The sequence below is a fragment of the Centroberyx affinis genome, unplaced genomic scaffold (assembly GCF_046629955.1).
Source record: "Centroberyx affinis isolate AG114_WGS23_722 - 3 ecotype Tasmania unplaced genomic scaffold, CSIRO-AGI_Caff_v1 ptg002607l_1, whole genome shotgun sequence".
In the NCBI taxonomy this organism is placed as follows: Eukaryota; Metazoa; Chordata; class Actinopteri; order Beryciformes; family Berycidae; genus Centroberyx; species Centroberyx affinis.
The window spans coordinates 303,268-317,904 of record NW_027280806.1 but is presented as its reverse complement, the minus strand read 5'-3'; the positions used below and the strand labels follow the sequence as shown (position 1 = coordinate 317,904).

Below are 14,637 nucleotides of genomic sequence, written 5' to 3'. Positions count from 1 at the left end.
GAGACCTGGATCAAATAGTATTTTGCTAATAATTAGCATTTGTTTTAGCACTGCCAGGGTCTACTGCATCAGGGCATTCAGATAGGGAAAGGTAAGTTGTCAGTCACAAAAAAGTGAATACTAAATTGATTTTCAAATACTTTGCTGCGATTGTCTAAACCTTCTGGCACTGTATTTTTGTATGTGGCAACCCACTCCATCTCAAACGCCTAGGAGATGAGAATAAACTTTAAAGTTATATGCAAATACTATTTGACCCAGGACTGGTGGCCAACTGATCGATTTAGTTTGTAGTGGGAGAAGAAAAGGGATTTTCTTGTAAAATGTTTTAACATACATACAAACAAATCTGTCAGTAGTAGAGCCAGTAGCAGACAGTCAATAGATTTTCCTTATATTCTTCTCAGCAACATAAATTTTGTGAATTCACAGCAAAAAGAACCAATTGAACTCTCTCTGCAGACTGTATAGCAACATTAGGATTAATAGCCTAAAGATGTTTGACCAGAGACTCTTAAAGGGACTTTGGTTTGGCTAGCAACTGAACCACGTAGTCTAACTCTGCCAGTATTATTAATGAAAATAATAACATAGCCCTAATAGAATAGTCACATTCCCAGCCTATACATGTAGCAGTAGGGATTTACCTTACTGTGCCTAAGGTCTTAAGTGTGCCATATACCTCAATGATTCTGGTAAGTGTATCTCTGTTTGATACAGTTTATAACCCTTGCACTCTCTCATGTATTCTCTCTTCTTTCCCTCTCTCTCTATCTCATTCCCTCTCTGCTCATATATTCTTCATACTGCGTCATGAGACTTGAATATTCCGCCTTTGATGTTGTCTCAATCTGAGGTCTGAGCCTGCGCTTGATGTCTCAATGTTCTCCCTTTTATCTCTTGGCGCTCTGTTAATCTGGTCTGACTCTCTCGCTCTGTCTCTATCGGCTTCTCCTGTCTGCCTCGCTGCCTCGGGCCCTGTCGCAATACTATTGAGCGGCGGTGTTACCTTGTTTCCTTCGTGCACACTGATTTGTATTGAACTTGGGTGGGGGGGGAGCAGATACAATAATTGGGAAGAGAACAATGGAAGCACAAACTTAGAGGAGGTTCACAATACTGAAGACTTGTGCACACACTTGTGTTTCAATGCTTTTTATTGCTGTCAGAAATTAACATGTTTCAACACTGTGGCCTCATTAGTCTCCTCTACAATATATGGAAAGTCTCGATAAACGGTTTGCTTTCCCCCATTTTGTGCTGTCCAATCAGTGCAGAGGAAGGAGAGGTTACCATGGCAGCCATGGTTTGAACTGGACCCTCTGTCTTGATTTCTCCCATCATCAATCATTCTCTCTTGTACTTTTCTCGCTGTCACTCTAGCTCTCTCAGCCAATCCTTTTCCTCTTCTCTTTAATAATGTAGGCCTTCCTCTTCTTGTCTATTTCTATTACCTCTCCACTTCTCTTTCTCTCTCTTCCTTTCTTTCTGTCCCTTCAATCTCACCCTCTATTCCAGTGGTTTTCAGCCACGTGCCAATCATGAGCCAAGAGTCTGTAGGTTTTCATTCCAACCAAACACTATAGCATATCATTTCACTGATTAACATGCCTTCAACCAGACAGGAGGAACCAATCTGTGAAATCAGCTGCTGTAGGGTTTGGTTGGATTGAAACCCTGCAGACTCTTGCCCTCCATGTCACATGGTTGAAAACCACTGCTCTATTCTCTCCCCACTTTCTCCAATGCCGTGTGGCTGACTCTGCTCCCTATTGCCCCCTGCAGGCGAGCTGCGGCACATCACCAAGCTGAAGCCTTGGTCTCTATTTGACGTGCTGGTGGAGAAGTACGGCTGGTCGCATGAGGACGCCGGCCACTTCACCCACTTCCTTCTGCCCATGCTGGAGATGGTGCCCGAGAAGAGGGCCTCGGCCGGCGACTGCCTCAACCACCCCTGGCTTAGCTCATAGCCACACATTCTGGTCAGACCCCCCCCACCTCCCCAAAAACATCCCAAACAACTAGCCTAAATATCACCCTTTGGTGGCGGCCGGCCTGTGGAATGACAGAGAGGAGAGAGGCTGGAGATGAAGAAACAAAGCGAGTGAGAGAGTTGGAAGTGATGAGAGAGCGATAGGATTTTGTCGTATTCTTTCCAGCCCTATCCCACACATGCACACATACACGCATATCTGAGATATCTAAGTCCCGCACACACAACCCCTCCATCTTTTCCCCAAAATCAATGTAAAGATGACAGACTCAGGCGCAATTCCCTCCCGCACAACCTTATGGAGATAAAATGACATAGTAGCCGATGCCATGGCTGTGTCTTCCAAGACGTCTCCCAGTGCGGCGTACTACCTAAACACAAAAGATTCAGACGATTTGAGGATGGATGCTGCTCACACTGTGAAAGGGAGAAGTCAGGCCTTGTCTGATGTCCGAAAGAGATGTGCTCTCTTCTCTTCTTCTGGCGTCAAGTTCTCAGCCTGTCCCATCCATCTACCTATCAAGCTATCTCTTCCTAGGCCACTCATTCTCAGTTTTACCTCGTTTGGATCCAGTCATGGGCCGCTGACTTAGCTGCTGATCTTTTCAATGACGAGAGAGGAAAGTCAATGAGCAGCCCCGCTGCAATGCTGACAGCCCAGAGCTCCATCTGCCATGACCTTTACATAGCCAGGGCCCCAAAGACAGACAAATATGTGTGTGTGTGTTCGCGTGTGAGGGAGAAGTGTGTATGTGCCTGTACTTCTGCATAGTCGAGGGAGTTATTTGAGATCTGTCAGCATAGACCCTTCCTCTCTCTCTACGTCTCTCTTCTCCACTGTTTCCAGCCCAGTAGCCTCCCCTCCCCTCCCTGCTGGATGAAGCCCCCACCCCAGACTAAAGCAGTACTGCTGAACAGTTTACACCCCGATCCCCCAAAATCTCCCAAGGCCGCGGTCCAAAAAACCCCTGTTACCTGTCCCGGTTCCCCACTTTCCCCACCCCGATGAGCTGCATGCCCCGCCCCAGGCCACCGCAGAGACACGGAGGGCAGCCAGCCCTCCAGGGGGCGCCACACAACAGCTGCCACACTGACAGAAAGACAGGCAGACAAAGCACGGGATGAGCAAGAAACAAAAAAAAAAGATAAATTTATCACTGAAGCCGAGCAGGACAGCTTGGTCTATAAAGAGTTTCTCTGTCGTGAAACAGTGATTTTTTTTTAAAGAAAAGCATGGAGAGACTGATCGATCAGCATGAACGGATATAACAAACGGACGATGGATGCGTGTTTCAGTTGTGCGTTTCATTGGTTTAGTTTGTTTCTTTTCTGTGTTCATCCCTTTTGGACGTTTTGTTTGAAAGACGAGAGACTTATTTTACGACGTTGTCGGTGCCCCGTCTGAGGAAGGTCACTTCTTTACAGCTCCCCTTTCTTTGACATTCCTGGATCTTGGTCCTTTCCCATCATTCCTGACTTCTACTCCCTTGTCCCAAACCAAGAACAATTCTGTTGAGTCCTGCTGTGGCACGTTTACCAGATCTGATTGGTACTACCCCCCTTTTTTTCCTACAGAGGAACCCCTCGATCCCTGAGCTTCTCCAGAAAGGGGATGGTCAAATGGAGGTTGCACTTGTCTTTGTAGATGTCCTTCAGGGATTTGAAACCTTTGTACATAGAACTGAGATCTGGCAACACAGATACCCGACCGTGGACAGAGATTCAACACACAAGCATCATTCCGATACAGAGGCTGTTGTTGGCGGGACTTGACCTCCTCTAGTACAGTAGGGCTGCGATAGCTCAGGCCCGGAGGAATGTTTCGACTGAACTGTGCCACCCGGTGGCTGAAGGAGAGTACTGCATCGCCGCACACTGCTGCTGCTCTCAGTGCCAACGCTCCAAGACGTTCCACTATACAGTATCTCTCCACTTTTCTCTATTTCTCTGTCACACACACAAAAACTCGCATCATCACAATTAGTCCAGTTGCCTATTTTTTCGCAATAAATGAAAAAAAGATGAGTATAAGTAAATGGTGAGATATTTTTAAAAACTATTTAATTCATTTAAAAAAAAAGAGAGAAAAAAAAAAGAAAACAACTTTTCTCTGGTTGTTGTGACCGTGACCGAATCTCGTCTTATATTGAGGTGATTGTGTTTGTCTGTTAGAGATGTTTTTATTTCTTTTGTAATTATATTATTATTATTACTGTTATTATTATTATTCAAATTAGTTCTTTTTTTACACAGTTGTCACCTCTCCCCTCCCTCCTTACATGAACAGTGCTGCTCTGTCTGGGCTCTTGATGGTGATGAAAAACGATCAAACAGTTTTGCAATAAAGAGTATGTGATGATGAATTTTTTTGCACCAAAAGCTCCTGATCTCACTCTCAGCCATGCTGACTGTTCTTCCTGATGACATTGACAGAATCGCGTCTCTTGTCTGTGTTTTTCATTGACAGATTTAATAAAATTGTAAATTAATGGATTCTGTGGCCTTGATGTAGTGTTTGCCATTTTCCACTGTGTATGGCCCGGCTAAAACTTTGAAGTCACATCAATCAACCTCACTGAAAGGGTTATACAACTTACTACTGGTCACCAAAGGGAACAGAGGAAAAGAAGATCAATTACTATAGATTCCCTTTTTTTATTGATATGTATAATTAATAGAAGTGTTCCCACAATTTTTGATGGAAAGTAAAAAGACATGGGTCAATTGTGAATACATTAGGCAAAGACTTCACAATGTCAATGAAGTGTTTAAGAACAAATGCTAGCTTATTATGACTCACACTAAAAGCAAATATATGCCATTAGGCAACATTATCTAAGCTGCAATAAAACATGAAGTGATAAAAGACATCCTGAGATCAATATTAGTCATTAAAAAGTAAAAACATGCTTCTGAGCATCAACTAGGGATTGTCGCAGTAGGGTTTTTTATATCTTATATCACTACAAATGGTCTCTGATGGCATCTGTGTGCTTGCCAACGTGTCTGACTTCCATCCATTAGCACACAATAAACCACAAGTGGTGCCTCAAGTAAAGCGCACATGCTCCCATTCATTAGGCATTTCTCACACTGGAAAATAGTTGACAAGGCAAAAAACTTATAGGCGATTACGATGGGTGAACTTTTCATACTCCAACCAGACGGTGGATGATAAAATTTAAAAGTAAGACCGTTCAAAGTTGAAATAGCCACCGGTGTAAAATTCAACGAGGTACTTATGGCATCAACACCGATGAAATGTAGCAACGGAACAAACCCTCTTGATCCGCAGTGGAATCTGGGATTGTAAGCTTGAAGACAAACCTTCATCATGACGGTGGAAGAATATGTATGTATGTACAGTATGTGTGTATGCGTTTTGGAACTGCTGTGCATGTGCATGTGTCTGTGAGCATATCTGTGTGTGTGTATGAATTTGTTTGTATCAGAGCAGTGAGGCACAGTTCTTGAGCAGCAGTGGCTTGGCCAGCTCCAGGATGTCCAGGTTGGGATCCAGGGACCTGCCCAGGCCCTCCAGCACCATGATGGCAAACACAATGGACGCAAAGTTACTCTCCAGCTTCACCTAGAACAGCAAACAACATTGAACAACATCAATTTTGCATCCAAGAAAACTGCCATCTAAATATCTTAAACAACAGAAAATGAACAAACTCCTGCTGCTATTATGAAACTATGACTTAGCTTTGGCTGGCTACACTGTTTCCTAGTAATGATGTTATGTTGGTTACGGCTGATTCAAACAGCTTTCAACACATCAATGCAGCATTTCAAATGCATCAACAAACCGCTGAGGTCACATGGAAAAATACTTTTTATGTTCTCTTTGTTCCCCCTGAATTTTCTTGCATGTCTCAAAAGAAAATGAACCAGCAGCCTTCACAAAGCAGCAGCCTAGCAAGCCAGACCTCCCTAAGAGTAAAGTCTAGCACAGTGGGACAGAGGGAATGGATCTTTAATGTCTTCCCAATTTATTTTCTCCCAGCTGAAACTGTAAGAAATATAGTTTTGCTCACAATAAGACACAAAACTCATTATTGACTAGTTCACAGAAATAGATTTCCAGACTCTTTCACTAGAGAAAATCTGGTTAGGAGCAGAGTAACAGAGCAGTGGCTCAGTCTGAGATGTTGCTTGTTATAAAGTTACTTCAGCTTAAGCTTTGAGACATCAAAGGTTAGTGATCTGAGCCAGCTCCAGCGCTTCATTTGACAGCCAACTGAAAATTAGCTCCTGATGTTTTACCTTGTGTCTGATGAGCAGGCCAAAGACTCTGGAGAGCAAGTCAGCGACTTGGATCTGTAAGCACAAACAAAAATTCAATAAAAACACAACATCTCAACAACAACCAGGGGTGAAACTAACTTTTTTGTACCCTAGCCACAGTGGCTAATGTTTCCCAAAATTCACTGGCTCTGTCACCAGCCAACAAGATGTTTTGAATAGAATAAGACTGCCAATTGATGGATGGTTACCTGCCAAATTGGCTAGTAGAGAAGACTAACTTACCAGCCGCAGCAAAAATTTACCTGCATTACACTATAGTGGTTAGTGTTAATTTCCTCAGCCCTTCTGTTTGCCTACAGTATATCAATTATGCATATACCACTTCTTTTTCTGATTAGAACGGATGGATAATTTTGCAGACTAGTGCAAGCCTATATGAGAATGAGTATTAAACTAAATAAAATTTGCTCATATTTATTTTGCACATACAGTACATTTACCAATACTCTTAACAGGGACACTGAGAACAATCAGGAAATCAAGCAAAGATGTGAAACTAATAGCATTCAGGCTGCAATGTATGATTTTAGTTTCCAATAATCATAGCATATTGGCATTAACTATTCAAACATTTGTCCACCGTAGCTGAAAATAGTCAAGATATGATGTACGATGCCAAAAGTGTAGTAAATTAATTTTCTTCCTCAAATAAAGATCAATAATCATGATTAAGATATCTAACAAAATAACCGTGATTACCATTTTAGCCATCATTGTGTCCAGCTCTACATCAGCAACATCTAGTCACAACACAGACAAAAGAAAGCAGAAATCTAGGTCAGTACCTTTCCCAGGGAGAGGGTGTTGCTCAGGGCTTGGTCCACCAGCTGCGCCATCTCCTTCTTGAAGCGCGGCACGTCTTGGCACTCATTAGCCCTGGCATAATGCAGGATCAACTCTGCCACCCGCTCCCCCTGAAGAAAACAGCCATGGTGGCAGTCAGTCGGAGTCGCAGCACCACCATGACCTAAAAATGTTATTCCTTCCTTGTTTGTTTGTTTATGTTTTTAATCTCAGAAAAGTTCTGAAGTAGTTAACAGGCGGGTTTCCACAGCAGTTGGATTACGCCGGGTTCAGACCGCAAGCGTAAGCGCCGCGAAGCGGAGCCAGTTTCCTTTCGGCGCCCATGTTAACCGATTTGACCGTTCAGACCGGGCGCGCCGCGCCGCGCCTCGGCGCGGAGCTCCGCGGCCGGCTCGCGATCTGGAGCGCCAGTTTCGGCGTCTGGTCTATTTTCTCCGCGAGCCGCGGCGCGCATTTCACAGGAAAACGCCATAGAAAACACTATAGATGGTCATATCTCCATTATATCACCACAGAATCACAAATATATTAAATGATCAACTTACCAGGGTCTTCACTGTTGTTGTTGATGAATCAATCTGCACTGATGCAAGTTTTAAATGCAACACATTGTAGGATGATGATCTATCTGGTTTTGAATTATCACTTGTCTTTTGAAAATTGCGTCTGTTATTGTTACCACAAAAGTAAACAAGGATACATGTTTAAGTTTGTTTATTTACAGGCTACTTAATTTATATATGTAGGCTAATTATTTAAAGAGATAGAGAGAGGGGGAGAGGGAGAGATCTAGGTCCCCTAGGCTTTCCTAATTATTGCCTGATCACAAGTCACGACTCTTGCTGAGAAAACAAACAAATAAACGTGACAGCTTTGATATGAGGGAGTTTGTGAAGAAAGGGGGAAATTAAGAAGATGGAAAATATAAAGTTCATCCCTGATGTGGAAAAGCTACAGTGAGCTGTCAGCAGTGTTTCTACAAGGACAGCAGTGAACAGATGAAGCTTTGGTGGCTGTTGGAACACAGTGTGAGCAGCTACAGCCTGTTTCCACGGGGTTTTCTCCTCCTGTAGAGCAGAATCGCTTGGTGACCGGCGCGGAGAAATGCGCGTCTGGTGTGAACAGCCAGGCTCCTGCTCGCACGTAAATTGACGCTTCGCGGCGCTTCGCGGCGCTTACGCTTGCGGTCTGAACCCGGCGTTAGCTGTGGAGAAGTAGCCATGCAATGTAGAAAAACAGCTGAAGCCAACCATCTAATGCCATGAATGTGTGAAATAAATTGTGAAATACATTCCCGCCATATATATTCCTGTTAAGTATAATTTCCTGATATTCCCCGACTTCCACAGAGAATTTAGAAATTTCCCGGTCTGGAATACACCTCTCAAAATTCCATGATATTCCAGAAATTTCATGACCGGTGGGAAACCTGCTTTTATCTTTTCACTTTTCACTTTATCTCTTTTCACATGCAGGGTCAGCTACAGAAAAGCGCCCCTGTAGCTGGTGGGGATTCAAGTGCAGACTTGCTAAGATTGCGTTTCAAGGGCAATCTGCTAACTTTTTGGCACCTCAATTGGTTGAGCTAAGAGCACAGAGTCGTCTTTTGTCTTATTCTCTAAGATATTTATACAAATCAAGTTGTGGTGCAAACAAGCCATTGAATCAAGCTATTATCACCAATTATAAATTGCCTTTCAAAGGATCGTGCGCTAAAGTAATTTGGGGAAGTGATTTGGGCGCAATCTGTATTTGCATGCCCTCACATACAAATAAATATATGGGCAAAAGAATGAGATTCAAATATAATTTACATATGCATGACCATGACATCATCAAGGCTTTATTTTTTGACCGGCACTATAAGACACACTTTCAACTCATTCAGCACGACTAGTGAATAGCATGGAATTCAGATTTTATCATTTTGGTGATTTAGTGTGCTGTTCCCTGTGAAAACATTTAGCGAATCTGGGCTTGAGTGTCCAGAGTGTTCCAGGCCACTTGAGCAGGTTGGACACTTGCCGATACAGGGCTTGAATCCAGATCCTCTAGCTGAAGGACTGTTTCTCTAACCAAAGTTTAGTCTGGACACTTTATGTACAGTATGTACCCTTTCCCTTCTCACCTGCCGTAGCACCACAGCGGTAAAGACAGCCTTGAAGTTGGCAAGATCATGGTCACTGAGCTGGGCCACAATGCCGGCGTCCAGCAGCACCAACTGGAAAGGGGACGGGTCCGGCCTGACGCTGACCACCACAGTGTCCCACAGGTCGGTGAGGGTGGCCTTACCCTGGGACACCCCTGGGACACCAGCACTATCACTGGAACCAACACCAGGCCCCCGCTGCTGGACCAGGATGTTTCCTGGGTGGAGATCCCCATGGACGAAGTTGTCCACAAATACCTGAAATATACATAAAAATGTAGCGGGATAGATAGTGACAATGTAGGAATGATAGAGACATGAATTGAACAAAGTACATCAGGTCAAATGATAACATACAGCCAGACACATAGGTAAGTGTAGTCAAACAGACACATACTGTACACACAAATGTATAGTCACACTTTTCTTTCTCTCTCACACATATACACAGAAAAATAGCACACACACACAAGCACAGAGAGTCAGAGTCAGAGAGAGAGAGGAAGACAGAGAGACAAACAGGATGAAAGAGAGACAGGTTCTGATAAGATCAGCCATAGACCAATCCCACAGGGTATGAAATCACAGCGATGGTAATGATTAACCAGATGGAACCGATGGCCAGCAGATAACACATCTCACCATCTTTAGCAGGGTGTCGACTACCATCCTGGCTATTCTCTGCTTCACCTCCTGAGGCACCTCAGAGCTCAGGTAGTTGGAGATGGGCTCACTCTCCTGAAAAACACATGGGTGTCACAATTCACACAGCTGAAAATAAATGCTGGCCTCATTTATGAGTGAAGTGAATGAAAAGTATATTACTTCAACCAGAATGATGCATATAGCCTAGAAATCACAGCTGAGGTGTCAGATGGGGGGATTTTGCTATATAAGACACTGCAATGAGCGCCAGAAGGATGTGACAATCACAGCAAAGTTAAGTCAGTTTAGGAAACTTTTCTGTGAATGATATATTTGACATTTGTTTGAGTTGCACTGGTGCAGTAAATCCCACCCATCTGGAACTCCACAAAGATTAAAACATTTGCTAATTTGCATAAGCAATATGAGCTCAGTCTGTATCAGTCAATCATTCAGTCGGTTTATTTATTTCTCCTGTTGTTTCCCTCTAGTTTGACCAGCCACACGTGACGAAGCCTTCTCTACTCACTTCAAAGGTTTCCACTAAGATGGTCCTGGTGACAAATGGTCGTAGCGGAGTTGGGAACTTGACAGAATCCACATCGCGGAAATTCTCCCGGAACCGCTCGATGTTCCTGGCCTCAAAGCGGAGGTCAATCTAAAATAAAAGTCAATTAAACAATCAAACACTATTTTTTTATTCAGTTCCCACGTCCAGCTCCTTGTTTCTGAGGTAGAGTTGTCTACTTTGATGTATAATTTCCAATGTTTTTCTGTTTGTTTTTTTTTGTCATATTGCAAATGTAATATGATTTGTCTTACATGTAGGCACCTTTGGGTTTTTTTTTTTTTACATTTCAGATGATCCTGCACTCTGACCTGTAGAAATGTAGCAATGTAAATGTGTAGAAGGATGTGTAGTGTTGAGGAAGAAATGGAAAAGTATCTATACTAAGCAACATACCTATGTGTTCACTTAATATGTAACCTTTGATCCATTATTTACACCTTATAAGTGCCTAAAACTCAAGAATACTGAATGCTTCACCATTATAAGATTAAACTCTGAAATAACTAGGGCTGCAACTACGATTATTTTCATTGTCGATTAATCTGCCGATTATTTTCTCGATTAATCGATTAGTTGTTTGGTCTATAAAATGTCAGAAAATGGTGAAAAATGTCGATCAGTGTTTCCCAAAGCCCAAGATGACGTCCTCAAATGTCTTGTTTTGTCCACAACCCAAAGATATTCAGTTTACTGTCATAGAGGAGTAAAGAAACCAGAAAATATTCACATTTAAGAAGCTGGAATCAGAGAATTTTTACTTATTTTTCTTAAAAAATTACTCAAACCGATTAATCGATTATCAAAATAGTTGGCGATTAATTTAATAGTTGACAACTAATCGATTAATCGATTAATCGTTGCAGCTCTAGAAATAACACCTTGTGTGTTTCTCACAGAACTGTGAGCCTGGAATGTTCAAATGCCCAAATCTCATAGATACCACTGACCAAGTTGCCTTGACAAAATAACTCGTTGTGTTCTAGAAGAAGGTGGTCACCTCTTATTAAGCATCTCCTTAAAGTGCTAGAACTACTGTATAATTATCATTGGTTGTTCAGTCTTGTTCATATGACCTTAGCTGTATTATATTCTATCCGTATTAACATAATCATGAATATTCAAAACTACAAAACTCTGTGTAATCATCCAGATTTTGAGTTCCTTGGCTCCCAACCAGCAGACTGATTAAACCTGCCACTCTCTTGTCTTTCTTCCACAGTTTTCTTCCACAGTAAAAAAAGACAAATCAACTCCCATGTGAACAGTCTTTGAATATTCTGAACTTCACTCTAAATGTAGCAGTGTGAATATTCCTACCTGTTTGGTCATGAGCTTTTCAAACTCCTCCACTATCTCGGGAAGGCTGAGCCACTTGAGGCCGGGCAGACAGTGCAGGAGCCAGCTGCCCGCTCTCATCAGCAGCAGGTCTATCTCCACCTGCCTCCTGATGCCTGGGTGCAGCACCTTCAATACAACACAGACAACTTGTAGAAATCTGCTGCAGGGCCTGAAAGGATCACACTTGTCTTCTATTTGACACACAAACACCTGGAAGCATTGATTCAATATTTTTCATCTGAATCAGATTGCAGCATCACCATGCATATAGTAATTAGGGATGGGACGAAATTCAATATATCAGATTACAAAAATGTGACAATACGTGTTGTGGGGCAGAAAAATCAGTTGTGATATTAGCTCCATTTTATTCTGCTGTAGTATTCATAAATGAGATGGTTTGTCTGTCACAATTTCACAAACTTTCTGTCAAAATTATAGTAATTGCACTTTGTAATGACATGTTAACATTGTTGTTTACATTCTAACAAGCCAATGCCATTGCGAGAAACATTTGTGGCTCAGAAATAAACATAATTCCGCACAGTCAGACTTTGTTGTCATTGAATTTCTATTTATTACATTGTATCGTAGTTGTATCGAATCATGAAACCCATATAGTGTATTGAATCGTATCGTGAGATAAGCATATTATCCCATCCCTAATAGTAATGGTACTTTGTGAGTCTCTCACTCACCTTGATAGCCACAGGTATCAGGTGCTCCTTCTCTGTGCTGTTCTCCTCATGCTGGTCCTCTGGGTGACTCCTCTCCTCATGGCTCTCCTCCTCCCCCTTCCCCTTCCGGAGCCCCCACAGGGAGCTGGCCACGCCTCCTAGACCCGGGATCTCCCAGGCCTCCAGCAGATCCTCCCTCTCCATCTCCTCCACCAGCGTCTGGAAGGCCGGGTCCTCCACGCTGTCCACCCTGGCCCAGCCACGGTACACCTGGGCCACGCAGCCCGAGCCCACCGGCTCCTTGCTCTCGAACACAAACAGCCTCCTCCAGCCCTCCCCGAACGCCCGGCGGAGACACTGCTTGGTGTGGGCCCAGGAGTGAGGCCGCACCTTGACGTGGAGCCTGGAGAAGCGGTCGCAGAAGTCCTGGGAGAAGATGTCCCGCCTGGTGCTGGCCCACTGACCCAGCTTGATAAAAGTGAGACCAGACGTCTCAGTCACCCAGAGCAGAGCATCCAGCCAGCAAGAGGCCCAGCGAGTGGAGACCAGAGCCAGGGGGGAGAGGAGGAGAAGGGGGCCGAATTTGAGGAACAGCACCAGCGCACGGAGGCTGAGGCGGAGGAAAAATATGAGTTTGTGCACCTGGACTTTGGCTAAAGACTTTTTGACCGTGGTCTGGGATGCAAGGGTGGCCTCCTGGCATCTGGCTACACAGGATGTTGCGTTGACTGCACCCCAGCACAGCAGTGTAACCTTAGGTATCTGGGTTACAATCTGGCCTCTTTTTAGCAGACATGTCCTGGAATTCTGGAGGAGTCTGATTCTGGCAAAGGAGCCTAATTTCTGAAAAGTGTACCTCAGGTTGAAAAGCACCGCTCTCGCTCCAAATGCCGCCATGGTCGTGTGTCAAATAGCCGCAGCTCAGTCCGAGCCGTGGAGGAGAGTTGATCCACATATGCTTGTCTTGTATTGTGAAACTGTCTTGTGCAAACTCATCACTCGCGTGGACAAGGATGTCTTTGATCACGACGTCATCTGTGAGTCAAAGATAACTCCGACCTCGCAATGATCGGTGAGCTCAACATGCACGAGTTTATGACTGGCACCTTGAAAGCGACAGCCTAGGTTAACGTTACGTTACATTACAACACAAAATTACAAAATTAAAAAGCTGACGTTGTCTTAACTTACGATCACTGCCATGTAATCAAGCTTCTTGTATATGGATGGAATAGGGATATTTTCTGTCTTCCCCGGTGCACAAAATAGTCTTTCCATGACTTAGCTCACAATTGCCATTGAAAACATTGCATGATAGTTGGTTTACTTCCGGGTATGACGTCAGCCCGGTATAAGGTCACGCCGTCGTTTTTTAAAGGGGCAGTTCGTGTTTCTGCTATGCGAGTTACAGACGTGACAGAGAAATTAGCATCCAAACCTTTTCCAGTGTTTGTCATTAAATGAAGAGGAGAATTTGTGCGTTTTTGTGTGCGTGTGCGCATACATGTGCGCGTTTCTGTGTCATATATCGGTTTAAAGCCCAGAAATTTATGCAAACTGAATCAAAAGACCACTTGACAGACGCAGCTGGATTTAATTAAGTGTGTTTAATAATAACACGGTGTGTGGAAAGTCTTTTTAACTAATACGCCCTAAAACATAATAATGGCTTTTGGAAGAGATAAACTGACAATAGCTAAACTTCTTTAAGTAACTGCAGAGACTTTGAGTGCCCAACAGATGGAGACAGACAAACACACACAAAAACTCTGGTTTGAACTATCAGCTTTTCTTCTACTGCAGCCCTTTACTTGACTGGGTTTCTTGCATACATACATCCCATATCAAGGACTGAGAACTTGTCCCATCCATGTTCCCAGTCACGGTGTGTGTCCCCCGGACAGTGGGGTCCGCACCCTCCCAGGATCCCAGCTGCTGTAGGCCTAATAGAGCACCCAGGAACACAAAAGGTAGGATAAACGCCAAACAGATGTTACTAGACCCCCCTCCCCTCCCTCCTCCACACCCACACACACCCCTGCTCCCCCACAGCTATTGATGGACAAGTCAGGCTTTTTAAGATCTCTCATGCATTTCAAAGGCGAGGTCAGGGTTTGGGGCTCAGAGGTCAGCAGGATTGCTGCTCTGC

The 14,637-nt window shown here is 43.7% G+C and overlaps 2 protein-coding genes across 3 annotated transcripts in view; one reads left to right on the top strand and one right to left on the bottom strand.

The window, feature by feature from the left end:
• Positions 1-4,555, top strand: part of srpk2 (SRSF protein kinase 2) — a 65,910-nt gene extending 61,355 nt beyond the window's left edge. The window contains exon 17 of one of the 2 annotated variants that reach the window (XM_071534725.1): positions 1,786-4,555. In XM_071534725.1, coding sequence (XP_071390826.1) covers positions 1,786-1,970 — 185 coding nt within the window. In that variant the 3' untranslated portion in view covers positions 1,971-4,555. The remainder of the gene's footprint in view (positions 1-1,785) is intronic. The other variant, XM_071534726.1, reaches the window with a different exon arrangement.
• Positions 4,556-4,609: 54 nt separating this feature from the next.
• adck2 (aarF domain containing kinase 2) lies at positions 4,610-13,806 on the bottom strand. The gene is made up of 8 exons (XM_071534728.1): positions 12,510-13,806; positions 11,791-11,937; positions 10,432-10,560; positions 9,900-9,995; positions 9,237-9,515; positions 7,090-7,218; positions 6,263-6,316; positions 4,610-5,582 (listed from the first exon to the last, which is right to left on the bottom strand). The coding sequence occupies exons 1-8, from the start codon at positions 13,383-13,385 to the stop codon at positions 5,442-5,444; spliced, it is 1,851 nt and encodes a 616-aa protein (XP_071390829.1). The 5' UTR covers positions 13,386-13,806; the 3' UTR covers positions 4,610-5,441.
• Between the last annotated feature and the right edge of the window lie 831 nt (positions 13,807-14,637).